Source organism: Arthrobotrys flagrans (genome assembly GCF_004000055.1).
Source record: "Arthrobotrys flagrans strain CBS H-5679 chromosome Unknown unitig_9, whole genome shotgun sequence".
Taxonomy (NCBI): domain Eukaryota; kingdom Fungi; phylum Ascomycota; class Orbiliomycetes; order Orbiliales; family Orbiliaceae; genus Arthrobotrys; species Arthrobotrys flagrans.
The window spans coordinates 1811273-1824156 of NW_027137551.1; the positions used below are offsets into that span (position 1 = coordinate 1811273).

The 12884-nt window shown below is 45.8% G+C and overlaps 2 protein-coding genes across 2 annotated transcripts; one reads left to right on the forward strand and one right to left on the reverse strand.

The window, feature by feature from the left end:
- Positions 1 to 240: 240 nt before the first annotated feature.
- DFL_005884 (uncharacterized protein) lies at positions 241 to 5408 on the forward strand (the record flags this gene model as incomplete). The annotated part of the gene is made up of 8 exons (XM_067635207.1): positions 241 to 759; positions 816 to 873; positions 932 to 2199; positions 2255 to 2851; positions 2913 to 3802; positions 3861 to 4586; positions 4642 to 5131; positions 5208 to 5408. The coding sequence occupies 8 exons, from the start codon at positions 241 to 243 to the stop codon at positions 5406 to 5408; spliced, it is 4749 nt and encodes a 1582-aa protein (XP_067489660.1).
- Positions 5409 to 6083: 675 nt separating this feature from the next.
- On the reverse strand, positions 6084 to 7954 carry DFL_005885 (uncharacterized protein; the record flags this gene model as incomplete). Its single annotated transcript, XM_067635208.1, has 5 exons — positions 6084 to 6158; positions 6216 to 6629; positions 6690 to 7009; positions 7069 to 7748; positions 7824 to 7954. 5 exons carry the CDS (start codon positions 7952 to 7954, stop codon positions 6084 to 6086), a joined length of 1620 nt encoding a protein of 539 aa, XP_067489661.1.
- Between the last annotated feature and the right edge of the window lie 4930 nt (positions 7955 to 12884).

A 12884-nucleotide genomic window follows, 5' to 3' on the forward strand; every position in this document is an offset into this window, starting at 1 on the left:
TCGATATCAAGACGTGGCTTCTTCAACACTATTACTCATCTTCTCGGTTTAGGACGGCGTCCTAGCTTAATTGTTGGGTCCCTATCTCATATAAAAGCCAAAGCGGCCAGGCTGTCTCATTATACAGGGATTCACCATATAAAGCCTCATCTTAATCGAACTTTGGCAACAGTACCGAATACGATTCTCGATTTCATTTATAGGAATAGGAGGAAGTTAATCTTCCGTCTTTAAAGCATCATGGAGGAAGGCGATACCCCTCAACCGACCCTTCGTCTGTCACAGGGCTCCGAAAACACCATAGCTCCCGCCCCCGCGACGCCAGTCTCGCCATCTGTAGACGGCACCGAATCTTTAAACCTCGAACTCGCACATTCGTTTTATGGGAACCCTCGTGCATCTGTTCAGGTAGCTGTCGACCCTGTAGCCCTTATCACCAATGAGTGCATTACAGTTACTTCGGCCATGCGCAAGAACGCGCGCTGGGCTCAAAGTTCTGTGGCAGCGATATTAGGTGGCGGTGGTGTGAGCGAATCCGGACTTAACAGTCCAACTTTATCGGTCCCCAGCGGTGCATCTACTCCCCGAGGCGGGTCGTTACGGGGGCCAAGCGGTAGAAGAACCGCCTCGACTGATAGTCGACCAGAAAACCTCGAGAAAGGGGTTGAGAAAGAGGATGAAAGCAGGAGTGTCACTCCTATAGATGGGACTTTGGCCGGCAGGTGGGGTTTGCGAGGAAAGCGTGGAAAGAGTATCCAGGTCCGTTCAATTTCGAGCTAGAATAAGTTCAACGAGATACTGAGAGTTTGAATTAGGATAATCCATTGATCGCGGCCTTCTCAAAACTAAGAAGGGATCTGCTTTCTTGCAAAGGTAATAGATGAGACTCGAATTATAAATGAAGGTGGTAACTAATATTACGTATCTTCAGATATCCGAACTTTTGATACTCCTTCATTGCTACATCCTTTCCTCCAAGTTGTTCGGTCGTCTTCCACGTCGGGACCAATCACTTCTCTCGCCCTAATAGCAATCACAAAGTTTTTCTCATATAATCTTATAACACCCGGCTCTCTACGCTTGCCGTTAGCCATGCAACTCTTGTCCTCAGCAATTACCCACTGTCGTTTCGAGGCTTCGGACTCCTCTCAGGATGAGGTTGTGCTCTTGAGGATATTAAGGCTAATGGAGGTTATGATGTATGGACCTGGCTCTGGGGTTTTAGGGGACGAGAGCGTATGCGAAATGATGGAAACAGCGTTAAGTATATGCTGTCAGATGAGGCTTTCAGAAGTTTTACGACGGTCTGCAGAGATGAGCATGGTCACAATGTGCCAAGTCGTTTTCGAGAAGTTGAAGCATTTGGAGGTCGCAGTAGAGGTTCCCGGTCTGAGGTCTGAGGAAGCTGCGGGATCAAATGGAAATCTCAAGGTGGAACCTTCGGTAAATGGTGAGACCGCAGCTGCAACACTGAATAATGTTCGGCCCTCTACAGAGCTGGATCCGGAGGACTCGACACAGGACGCAGATAACCAGGTCAAGCCATATTCTCTGCCCTCAATACGAGAACTTTTCAGAGTCTTGGTCTCTTTGCTGGATCCGCACAATAAACAGCACACGGATACGCTTCGTGTGATGGCTATGAGGATTCTCGATGTCGCCTTTGAGGTTTCCGGATCTGCAATTACAAAACACCCTAGTTTGGCGACCTTAGCCCAGGATGATTTATGTCGATATCTTTTCCAATTGGTCCGCTCAGATACTATGCCGATCCTCCAAGAATCCCTGAGAGTAACAGGCACACTCCTGGCAACCTCCCGCTCCGGACTGAAACTCCAACAGGAGCTATTCTTGGCCTATGTGGTAGCATGCCTTCACCCGAAGGTCGAGATCCCTCGAGAAGCCGGCATCGACCCAATACTATACGAAGGCGTTCCACAGGCACCAAAATTAGCGAAACCTTCAAATTCGCCAGCTCCGCCAACTGCAAACGGAAGAAATAGTCCAGCACCGCCGAGAGAGCGACAAAGACTAGGGTTAGAAGGAGGGTCGCGACGGCCAGACGCTAGAGAGGCAATGGTGGAGTGCATCGGGGCACTCGCCAGGATACCTAGCTTCATGGTGGAGCTCTACGTGAATTATGACTGTGACATCGACCGACCAGATCTTTGCGAGGATGTCATTGGATTTCTTTCACGGGTAAGTGTTTGAAAAGCAAAAAATTATTCCGACTCCACTGACAAATTTTCTACAGAACGCATTCCCAGATTCGGCAACTTGGAGTACAACCAATGTACCGCCACTATGCTTGGATGCCCTTCTTGGATACGTGCAGTACATATCAGATCGATTAGATAATGTTCCCATTTCAGAAGGCTATCCCGACCCAGAAATCTTACGGCAACAGCGAGACAAAAAGCAATTGGTCATCGCCGGGACTTCGAAGTTCAACGACTCCCCTAAGAAGGGTATCGCATTCCTCGTCCAGAACGGCATAATTAGCAGTGTGGATGACCATGTATCGATAGCCAAATTCTTGAAGGGGACGTCAAGAGTATCGAAGAAACAACTTGGTGAATATCTTACAAAGAGAGATAATGGCCCCCTACTAAATGCTTTCTTGGATTTGTTCGATTATAAGGGAAAGAGGCTGGATGAGGCACTGAGAGAACTCCTCGGGTCATTCAGATTACCTGGAGAAGCGCCGCTTATCGAGAGACTAGTCACTATATTCTCAGAGAAATATCACAACTTGTCACAGACTGGGGATATTGACAATCAGGATGCAGTTTTCGTGTTGACGTATGCAATAATCATGTTGAATACTGACCAGCACAATCCAACAGTCAAGGTAAGAACGGGCTGATGAACAAGTTCACCACTTTGTACCGCAATTCTAACGATATCCCTAGGTTCGTATGGCAATAACGGATTTCACTAAAAATCTCAGAGGTGTCAACGGTGGCAAAGACTTCGCTCCAGAATTCCTAGAAGCGATCTTCGAAACCATTAAAACCAATGAGATTATCCTGCCAGAAGAACACGACAATCAGCATGCATTCGACTATGCCTGGAAAGAACTCCTGATGAAAACTCAGGGCGCCGGAGATCTTGTGCTCTGTGACACTAATATCTTCGACGCCCCAATGTTCGCATCAACATGGAAACCAATCGTCGCAACTCTTTCATACGTATTCATGTCTGCCACCGATGACGCTGTGTTCACGAGAGTGATTACAGGCTTCGACCAGATCGCAAAGATAGCGGCGAAATACGAAGTACACGATTGCTTAGATCGTGTGATCCGGTGCTTAAGCTTGATAAGCACGCTTGCTACCGAGTCTCCACCCAGCACGAAGCTAAACACTGAGGTTCAAGTCAATGATAACAGTGTTATGGTTAGTGAAATGGCGGTTAGGTTCGGTCGTGATTTCAAAGCCCAATTGGCTACCGTGGTTCTATTCCGAATCACCACTGGCAAAGAAATCACGATTAGAGAAGGGTGGAATCAAATCGTACGAATATGGCTCAACCTATTCGTTAATTCCTTAATACCCCCGTTCTTTTTACCCGACCAAAACTCGCTAGATCTCCCACCAATACCGCTAAGGAACCCTTCACATGTAATCGAAAGAAGGAACGCTCCTAATAGCTCGGGCTTATTCTCGACGCTATCGAGCTATCTCTCAAGTTATGCAGCGGATGAGCCCCCAGAGCCGTCGGATGAAGAGCTGGAAAGCACGCTTTGCACTGTCGATTGTGTAAATTCGTGCTATCTCGGTGACATCTTCGCCAATATAGTGTATGAACCGCCTATTCCCTACCGGACCCCCAAATATATGCTGACAAGGATACTTTAGAAATATGGATGAAGACTCAACAGCCGCCCTGATGAAGGCTCTTCTCTCTCAGCTCCCAGAGGAAAGTTCGCCCGTGGTCATCATTAAGCATGAACTACCCGTCATGCCACAAAATGGGCAAGGCCCACCGGAAAGAAAGGATCAAATATACGATCCAGCTGTCCTCTACGTAACGGAGCTAGCAACTTGCTTAGCTTTAAGGGTCCCCGAGTCTGTCCAAAAATTCGGTCCAGACGTCGCGGTTTCCCTCCAAAACATCATCCGTGGCGCCAAGCAAGCACACCCTCTTGTCATTGCCCGCTGCATATACTATCTCCTTGCTGTGCTCAAAGCTGGTTACGAATATGAATTCGTCCGGGCTCCAGTCATCCTGCACTCCATTGTCACACTGGATAAACCACTACTTGATAAGTGCTCCGAGCCTATTGTCAAGGGTATTCGCAGCTGTATAGACTCCACGACTCCACTGAAGTCTGAAATCATAAGCTCGCCGGATTTCTGGTCTTTGTTACGGCTATTGGCTACGAACGCGGAAGTTTCGGCCGACGTTTTCGATATTCTTGATTTGGTGGCGATTCAAAATCCTTTGAACGTTACAGCGGATAATTATGTTGCTGTAGTGACGGTATTGAACGACTTTGCCACAGCGGGAAGCATTGGGGCCAAGTTCGAGCAAAGTCAGGATCGAACAAAGAAAGGCAAGATCATAAAGGTTGCAGAAAGACCGTAAGTAGCTCTTACTCTTTATTTACTTTAGAATATGGACTAAGCATATAAACAGCGATGCCGACATCGTAACCCGCGGCACCAAAGCTGCCTTGGGTATCTACAACCTCACCACCCGCGTTCCCGCTCTAATCGAAAAATCCCACCTTGAACAAACCGAGGCTTGGTCCACCTACTGGTCTCCCATCTTCCAAGCCCTTTCCACTCAATGCATTAACCCTTGTCGTGAAATCCGCCACAACGCCTTCAGCAGTCTTCAGCGCGCCCTACTATCTCCGGAACTAGCCAGCAAAGATCACAAAGAATGGACAGGGATCTTTGGCGACGTAATGTTCCCTCTTATCACGATGCTACTCAAGCCCGAGGTTTATCAAAGTGATCCTAGGGGTATGAGTGAGACAAGAGTTCAAGCTGCGACACTACTGTGTAAGATATTTCTGCACTATTTGGTGCTGTTAAGTGAGTGGGATGGTATGCTGGGGTTGTGGTTGAGGATTTTGGATATTATGGACCGCTTGATGAATAGTGGACAAAGCGACCACCTAGTAGGTTTTATTCGGCTTAATGCCCCTACAATGAGTTTTGGTAAGGTTACTAATAAAGTCACCTCCGTACGAATAGGAAGAAGCAGTCCCCGAATCCCTCAAAAACGTCCTCCTCGTCATGTCAGGCGGCGGGTTCCTCCTTCCACCATCACAACAAGAAGAAGGAAACGAGAAACAAAAGGAGTTATGGAATCAAACATGGAAGCGACTCGAACGCTTCCTACCAGATTTATATAAGGAACTATATCCTGAGGCTGCAAACAAGGCGGAAAATTAGCGAAATCCCTCACTGCTCCAGGCATAAGTAATATTCTAATTGATCTTAACTAAGTAGGTGGCTTCTTCTTCTTTATTTTTTATTTTTTTGGTGTATTGCTTTTTTTTGAGGAATAGCGATTGTATCATGTAGAGATTATAATGGGGTTGGAATTACCAGGTCACAGCGCTTGGGCTGTTGCTAAAGAAGTATCTACTATTGAAAAGCATTCAGGTTGCATCGGACAGAAAAAAAGAACACCAGTGCTAGCGGCCAGCTAGTCGTAAAAATCAGGGTAGCGGTGCGTACTACCTATTAGCTGGGGTGAGAAAGAAAGAAAGCCGAGGGAAGAACGAAAGGCTAGCTTCGAAAGAAAGAAGTATGATACTAGAAGAGCTAGAGTCGAGGCAAAATGCCACTTTTTGTTCAAAGGGGTAAGAAAACGGGAACAAGTAAAACGATAAGGACAATACATAAAAGTAGACGACGCCTATGTTCACCAAAAATCTATAAAATAAATAATTCTAATAATATTTTGTACAATCAGGAAGGAACTGTTTCTCGGATATAATTCCCGCGTCTGATCTCGTATCTCGTTCTTGTGGTTTGGCTTATACCCACAGAAAATAATCATAAAAACCGGAGCCTACATGGCCTCATAGGACTATTATAAGGCCGGAGGTGTTCGAATCGTGTTTATGCGAATTGAGACTCTTGCTTGGTTGGTTCGACTGGCAATTTATTCTGTTTTACTCGACCATTTTCGTGACCCTATAGATTTCGTCAGAATTCAGCGTGTAAAAGACCTTGAAATTAAATCGCACTTACCACAACTTGGCCTTGCTTCTCTTCTTCCTCAGTAGTAAGGACCCCGACACCAGGTTCATCAACATGCGCAATCGGGCCTTCCCGACTACCTCTCAAATCTTGGTCTGGTGTCTTTCCCGAATCTTTTCCGGCACCTTTAGAAGGCATAGCTCCCTTCTCGGCCTCCTTCGCTTTCAGGGCTGCGTTGATAATTTCTTTCTGGTCCTTATCCCAGGTGTCTTTATCTTTCTTGATATCCCACCCTTCTTCCAGTCGAGTCTTTTGCTCCGCCTTCTCCTTTTCTTCTTTCTCGTGGGTTATTCTCTGCTCTTCCATTTCCTTCATGTGCTTAAGGTCGTCCGACGATGGTTCGTAAAGATGCCAGATAGTGTAGTGAGGTAATCCAATAACGGTAAATTTCATACGACGGCACATCTATCAAATGGCCATCAGCAATCAGCAACCCAAGAAAATGACGTTGCTTCTTATGCATACCTTTCCAAACCCTTCAGTCTCGGCGTGCTTCTCGAAGCTGAACGCAGGGAAATGCGCACCAGCTCGGAATACTAATGCCTTAGCCAGGATACTGACACCACCGACGCCATCAAGTTCCATCTCTACGTCCGGGTCGCCTCTAGGATCTCTCAAATACGCCAAGTGAGGTCTCCAGGTGGCATATTCGGCGTAACCTTCAACGATAACGTCATCCTCACCAAGCTTAGAAGCAAGCTCTAAGCCAGTTTCTGATTCTTGCCAAGAGTTCAAGTCGTATGGTTGTTCGTTTCCAAGCCAGTCGGGAAGAGGTCGCCAGACATCTTGAAGATTGCTGATGTTAATTCCCATCTTGCTATATCGAAATATAAAACTGACTTACTTGGAACGATCACATCCTTATTATGTCTCATCAAATCCTCCAGAATGGTTGTCGGAGCAGTCTCAACGTCTGCATCCCTCCAATAAATCCAACTGTGGTGTGGCTTCAAAGTGGCATTCAACAACCAGTTCCTAGCACGTGCCATCAACTTTCTTCGGGGCCCTTGCGCGGAAAATCCATGTCTATTGCTGAAGTCCTGCCCAATGGCAGCTCCAAAGTCCTTTTCTATGACTGTGATCTCGCCAAACCACTGGTTATGATCGGAATCGCTTTGTTGCTTCTTCAATAGCTCGGTTAAGAGGCTCATGGTATTATCCTTCGAATCAGAGACTAGGAACGCAAGGTCGATGAGATGGTGGGGGTATGTAAGGTTCCGGAGATGGCTGAAGAACATGGGTAAATGTGCCTCGGCGTCACGGAGGGGTGAGAGGAACAATATTCTTTCGCCTCTTTGCCAGCCAGTGGCACTTCCTGTGTATAGCGAGAGATCATGGTATTCAACTCCGGGAATGTCCTTATACAACGAATATCCTAATCCAACGGCGGAGAAGACGGTGAACCGTAGAGACGGCGACACTAATAAGGAGAATCCGAAGACAACTAGGAATATAAGGCCGAGCTTTAGGAATAAACGTCTTCGAGCGTATGCTGACTTTCGAAATTTGGGATGGTACTTGGAACTATAACACCCAATATTAGCAGGGATCTTAGGCCACGATTTCGAGGACGCGAGCAGATGAAGCGAAGGTCCGTACTCTTGAGGCGACGTTGCCCACGATTCATCCTTGTAGTAGCTCGCATGGCCATTTTTATATCCGTTTGAATATCCATTCGAATAGCCGTTCGAGTATTGTGAGTGCGAATGCCTGCTCGTAGGTAGCGACATTGTGAACCGAAGGGCGATGGAGCCCTGGAAAGAGCTACTGGAAGTGTCGGGAACCACCCAGAAAAGCGTATCAACCCTCCAATCCCTACTAGAAGCCTAGCTAAAGGCTATACAGAAGGCTCCACCAGCGCTCTTTGAGAGTATGCAACTTCTAGTGGTATGTCAAGATACCGTCTGTCGTAGGTAGTGAAGCCGTTGATGGCTGATGGTGGTGGAAGGTGCGAGGTAACAAGCGTGTTGTATTCGGCGGTCGAAGGGGTTCTGTGTTAAAGCTATCGTCGTAATTTGAGACCACCTAACAAATTCGGCCACCCTAGATGTCACCAACTTTTGTTTCTCGATCCTGAAACCACAGTCGAATTGAAAGTATCGTGGGAAAGGGGAACGAGGGAGGAAAAAAAAAAAAAAAAAAGGACGAGATGCTGGCCGAGCGAGATGTCGACGTCTAGCCCAGAGATTGCCTTTTCCTAAATTGCTTATTTTATTACTGTTGCATTGGACATCAAACGAGGGTGGTTAAGATTAGTTGAGGACCCGCCCTCACACACGGATTCGAGTTGAAACAGGCTTTCAACAAGAGACGGGAAAGAAAGAATGCACTGTTTGTTGTCGCTCGATTCTTCGCTTTTAAGGGGTGAAACATGTATTTGGCCAGAGAATACCAGTCGAGGCAATGTACCCGATGTAGACGTGGAGATCTTGCTCTAAGGCGCATGGTGCCTACGTGCGCGGAATTGCGAAACAAGCAAGAAGGTTATAGAAGTAGGGGACTTTTTCCTTGCAACCCTTGGCGGTTTCTATTCCAGGAATTTGAAAAAGCTTGTCACTGCAACCTTTCGCTTTGCAGTTAGCCAGGGCCATGGAATAGAACAGCATAAGACTTCAAGCTTCTCCAGCCTACCGCTTACATCGGTTGCCAAGTTTATGGCCCTGTGCTTTGCATGTGCGGAATCAGCATCGCTCCACCATGACGCAAAGCAAAGTCGGGGGTAAATTGAAACATGTATACCACTCAAGCTTTCGCCATACCGAAAACACAACCTCTACCCGACATTGGAAGCGTCTATCAATCGAAATATCGTGAAGCACCAGATATTTGACCTAATTCAATACACATGATACTCTCTTACATACAATTTAATCTACCAAGCACTGGTCTGTACCCCAATTTCGATTTCTCAACGCCTGCGAAGGTTATTACAGTTTGACAAGAGGATTTCTCAGCTGGCCGGCGTTATCCGTAGCACGCGAGGCTACGGACTAAGCCGATCAAACCTGGGTACGAAACCAAAAAATGGAAGGCCACGCAGTGTATTGAGAAACGTGGGGCCGGGGTATATAACCTAAACTGTTGGGTCCAATACATACGCACCTCAACCCCACATACTTATTATCTTTTGCAAAGTTCGCAGAATGCATTAGAGCTTGTTTACCTCTTCGGCTGGCAAAAATATAATATTCGCCTAAAACTAGTTGCTATAACTATATCCCTCCCACAGGTATAACAAAGACACAGAAATTCAGAAATAAGTTCGTCATACAGTCTATCGGCTGGCAAAAAAATTAATTTTTTTAAATTCTTCCCTGCGCCTAGAAGAACCTCCGAAGTCAGAGAAGTCACTCCTTGACGTCAATTGACTCGAGGTAAAGTTAACCTTGACCGTATGTTCAAATATATGCCTAGTTTACTCTAGGACTGGAGCTTTAATCATTAATCACTAATTAAGAGCGAGTATCGCTCGTCTAGTCTTAAGAGTAATAGCTCGTCTACGTGGATATGTGGGTGCAGATGAAACTAAAACTAGGCTATAGGTTTAGAAAACTCACTAGCTAGATTGACAGACCGGCCCCCTCGGACCGCATTTACTTACAGCAAGTAACCATTGAGGTTCGGACTACGAGACAAGTTCGGACTCGCAAAAATTATGAGTCCAGTTTACTCGAAAATTGTAACAGTTTGCGATATTCCTCTTCCATGGTCCCAATCCAAATACATCCCAAAGCTACATTCCGTGTTGCTGTGTGTTATTTTTTCGCTGCGGTTCTGCAACCACTTTGGGTCGCTTCCTCGAATACGATCCATCTGGGTAAGTACTTACCTAACTTAGCTGTAACGAAAGGTCTTCCAGTGATGTATAGGTTCGAGAAGATTAGTACTATAGTGATCTAGTTTAACCTGCCAATAACTTCGTAAATGTATATAAATTTATCGATTTTTCTTCTTTAGTAGCTTATATCCATAATTCGAATTCTACTAATCATGATCCATAGAACTTACCTCCACTCTTGCTTGGGAGTTCCCATGTCATAAATTCGTTTGGACTATGGCATTAATTCGGGCAGAAAAAATATACGGATTAAAGTATATATATACCATGTTCTACCGAGATGTTTCAAGCCTTTTACTTTGGAATTTTTAACAAACCATCCTCTGCCCTATCGCATTGACTCTAAGTTTCATTCTAGCTCAGGCAACAGGGAATAAATAGACGAATGAATTCAACACATTTTTTTTCAACGACAAGTATATTCCACTTGGTAGTGGCCCTTCTTGTATCAATACTGAACCTAATCAAGTGTCGACCTTTGTCAAAATAAAAAGTTTTACATTCCTCTGCCTTCAAAGGGATACAGGACAAAACCCTAAGTCTAGGTGCGGGGTTGCAGAGCCAGACTAGACCTGAGGGAGCTCGTACAACATTCCACATTGAAGCTCTGTCAGCATTCACTATACCTATACGCCCGGGCACCCACATGTGCACATGGTCATACCTCTTATTCAGCGAATACTATAGAAGATATTATGGCATGAGTAGCACGTAGGCTAGTTGATAAGCCTAGAAGTGATGGATAGACGGGCGTGCATAAAGCGTACAGGATTACTAGTGCTGATCGAGAAGGATCAGACCTTGACACCTAGATTCAATTCGGTCAAGTATTCATTCTAATTTCGGATTTTGCCTCATGGTAGTTTTCCAGATCCCTCTGTTGCTGCGATCTATCACAAGCATCCCGAAGACATCTGGGCAGCCGGCAGCCTATGATCTAGCAATATTAATAGTGCCATTAAACCGAGGAGAGTTTTCCTAACCATCCGGCCGCCCAAGAGGAAGATACCATCTGCGCTTTCACAAATCTCCACATCGAATATCATGGATTCTATCGGTTGGGCTCGTCATATGGGTAGCACAGAAAAGCTGTATTTCTCAGATTGGTACACTAGCTCACGCTTGATCCTAAACCCCATCGACTGTAGTTCAGAGCCAACAAGATGTTGACTTAACATATGCATGGGTTGAAATCTTCCGCCACTTGATTCCCCTACAGCAACCATTTAGCCGTGGGTCCTCAAATAAAGCAATCCGTGTAAACGCTGTCTGTTTGTATGGCTGCATATCACTAGGGCTGTCCTGATTACCTAGAATCTGTATTTTTTTAAGACGATTGTGGTGTGATAACATGATGCATTGAGACTTCCAGCTGCCGGGGCGCTGAGGAAAGTGGCAAGTCTTAGGAGCAATCTTGGTGAGCTGCAGTAAACTATATACGCATATAATACCTACCTCCCAACGTACAAAACTCGGAGAAAAGGCCATGATTTTATGGCGGATTTAACAACTTAGCCCTTGTTGCAGTGGGGCCGCGGATACGGCACGAAGTATATAGTCTCATCAATATTAAATCTCCAGGCGAGTTCGACGTCAATATTGCATATATTGCAATGTAATTATGCCCAGCTATACGTCTTTTCAATTTCGAACCTGTTTTAAAACAAGACTTGATGGCGACTTCAACATTGCAGCGGCTGACATTCATGGAACCGGATAAGATTGTGACGTTGATGATTTGTTTTACGAACTACGCAGCTACGTGCAATAGATGTGATGTTTTACACATCGTAGACGGCAAGTATCCACCCTGAAAAAGCCATAGGTGGCATAGGCGCGCTAGACTTCGTTCACGATACCTGTTCAAGCAATTCCTCGCGCATCTTCCGCGCTGTGGTGGAATTATAGAGACCTTGTCTTAATTTCAGAGGCTGGCTGTGCTGAACCTAAAGCCACAGAAGGTATAGCTTGTGGACTAATGAACCCAAACTCCTGCAGCTGCGATCCGATACCAAAGTGTCTATCCATGAGCGAGGGCAGACTTTCTGCAGGTGCAAATTTCATCGACACAGCGCTGCTTGCCAAACCATGCAGGGTGGAGATTACCCCTGTCCCGCCGCGGTTTTCCGGACGAAAAAAATCAATTATTTAATTGCGGGGCGAACCGTGTCCCAATTCGAATTGCCCGACACCATGTATACTATGTAGTCTGGATTAGAGAAGCCCCTTGGCAGGTCCAACTAATGCAACGACGTTCAACGCGAGCGAAACAAAAAAATATGTGGGCGAAATAGTGGCCGTTTCACGACGGAATTTTATCAAAAACACCCTCTCGATAGCCTAAACATACTCACGAAGGAAACAGAAAAACCTTGCACCTCACTATGAAACTACTTTGAATAGTAGACTTCGCCTATCGATAAGCGTAAAACATTGGTTTCACTCTCGAGGTCTCTTCATTTGTATCAAAGTTTTTGAGATTTAGCTATTCATAGCATATGACTAGACTGAAAGATTCCTGTAACATCAGTTGTAATGCGACGATGCCGACTTCCTAGAGCTCTAAATTTTCAATTTACTGTAGAAGAAGGCACCGCGCCGGAATCGTCCCAATTGGTCGGACCCGAGCACTTTTCTCCACCCTTTTGCAGACCGTGATGAGAGGCGGCACAAGTGCGCACAAGTTCGAATATTCCAAGCCAGCTGCCTCTCAATGCCAGCGTGAGCCTGGCCGGCCGTGTGAATTAATTTCCATATCCTCGCGGCAAGAAACACCATCCTAATCTCAAACCTATCTAGCACCATGATCATATCACAATGAT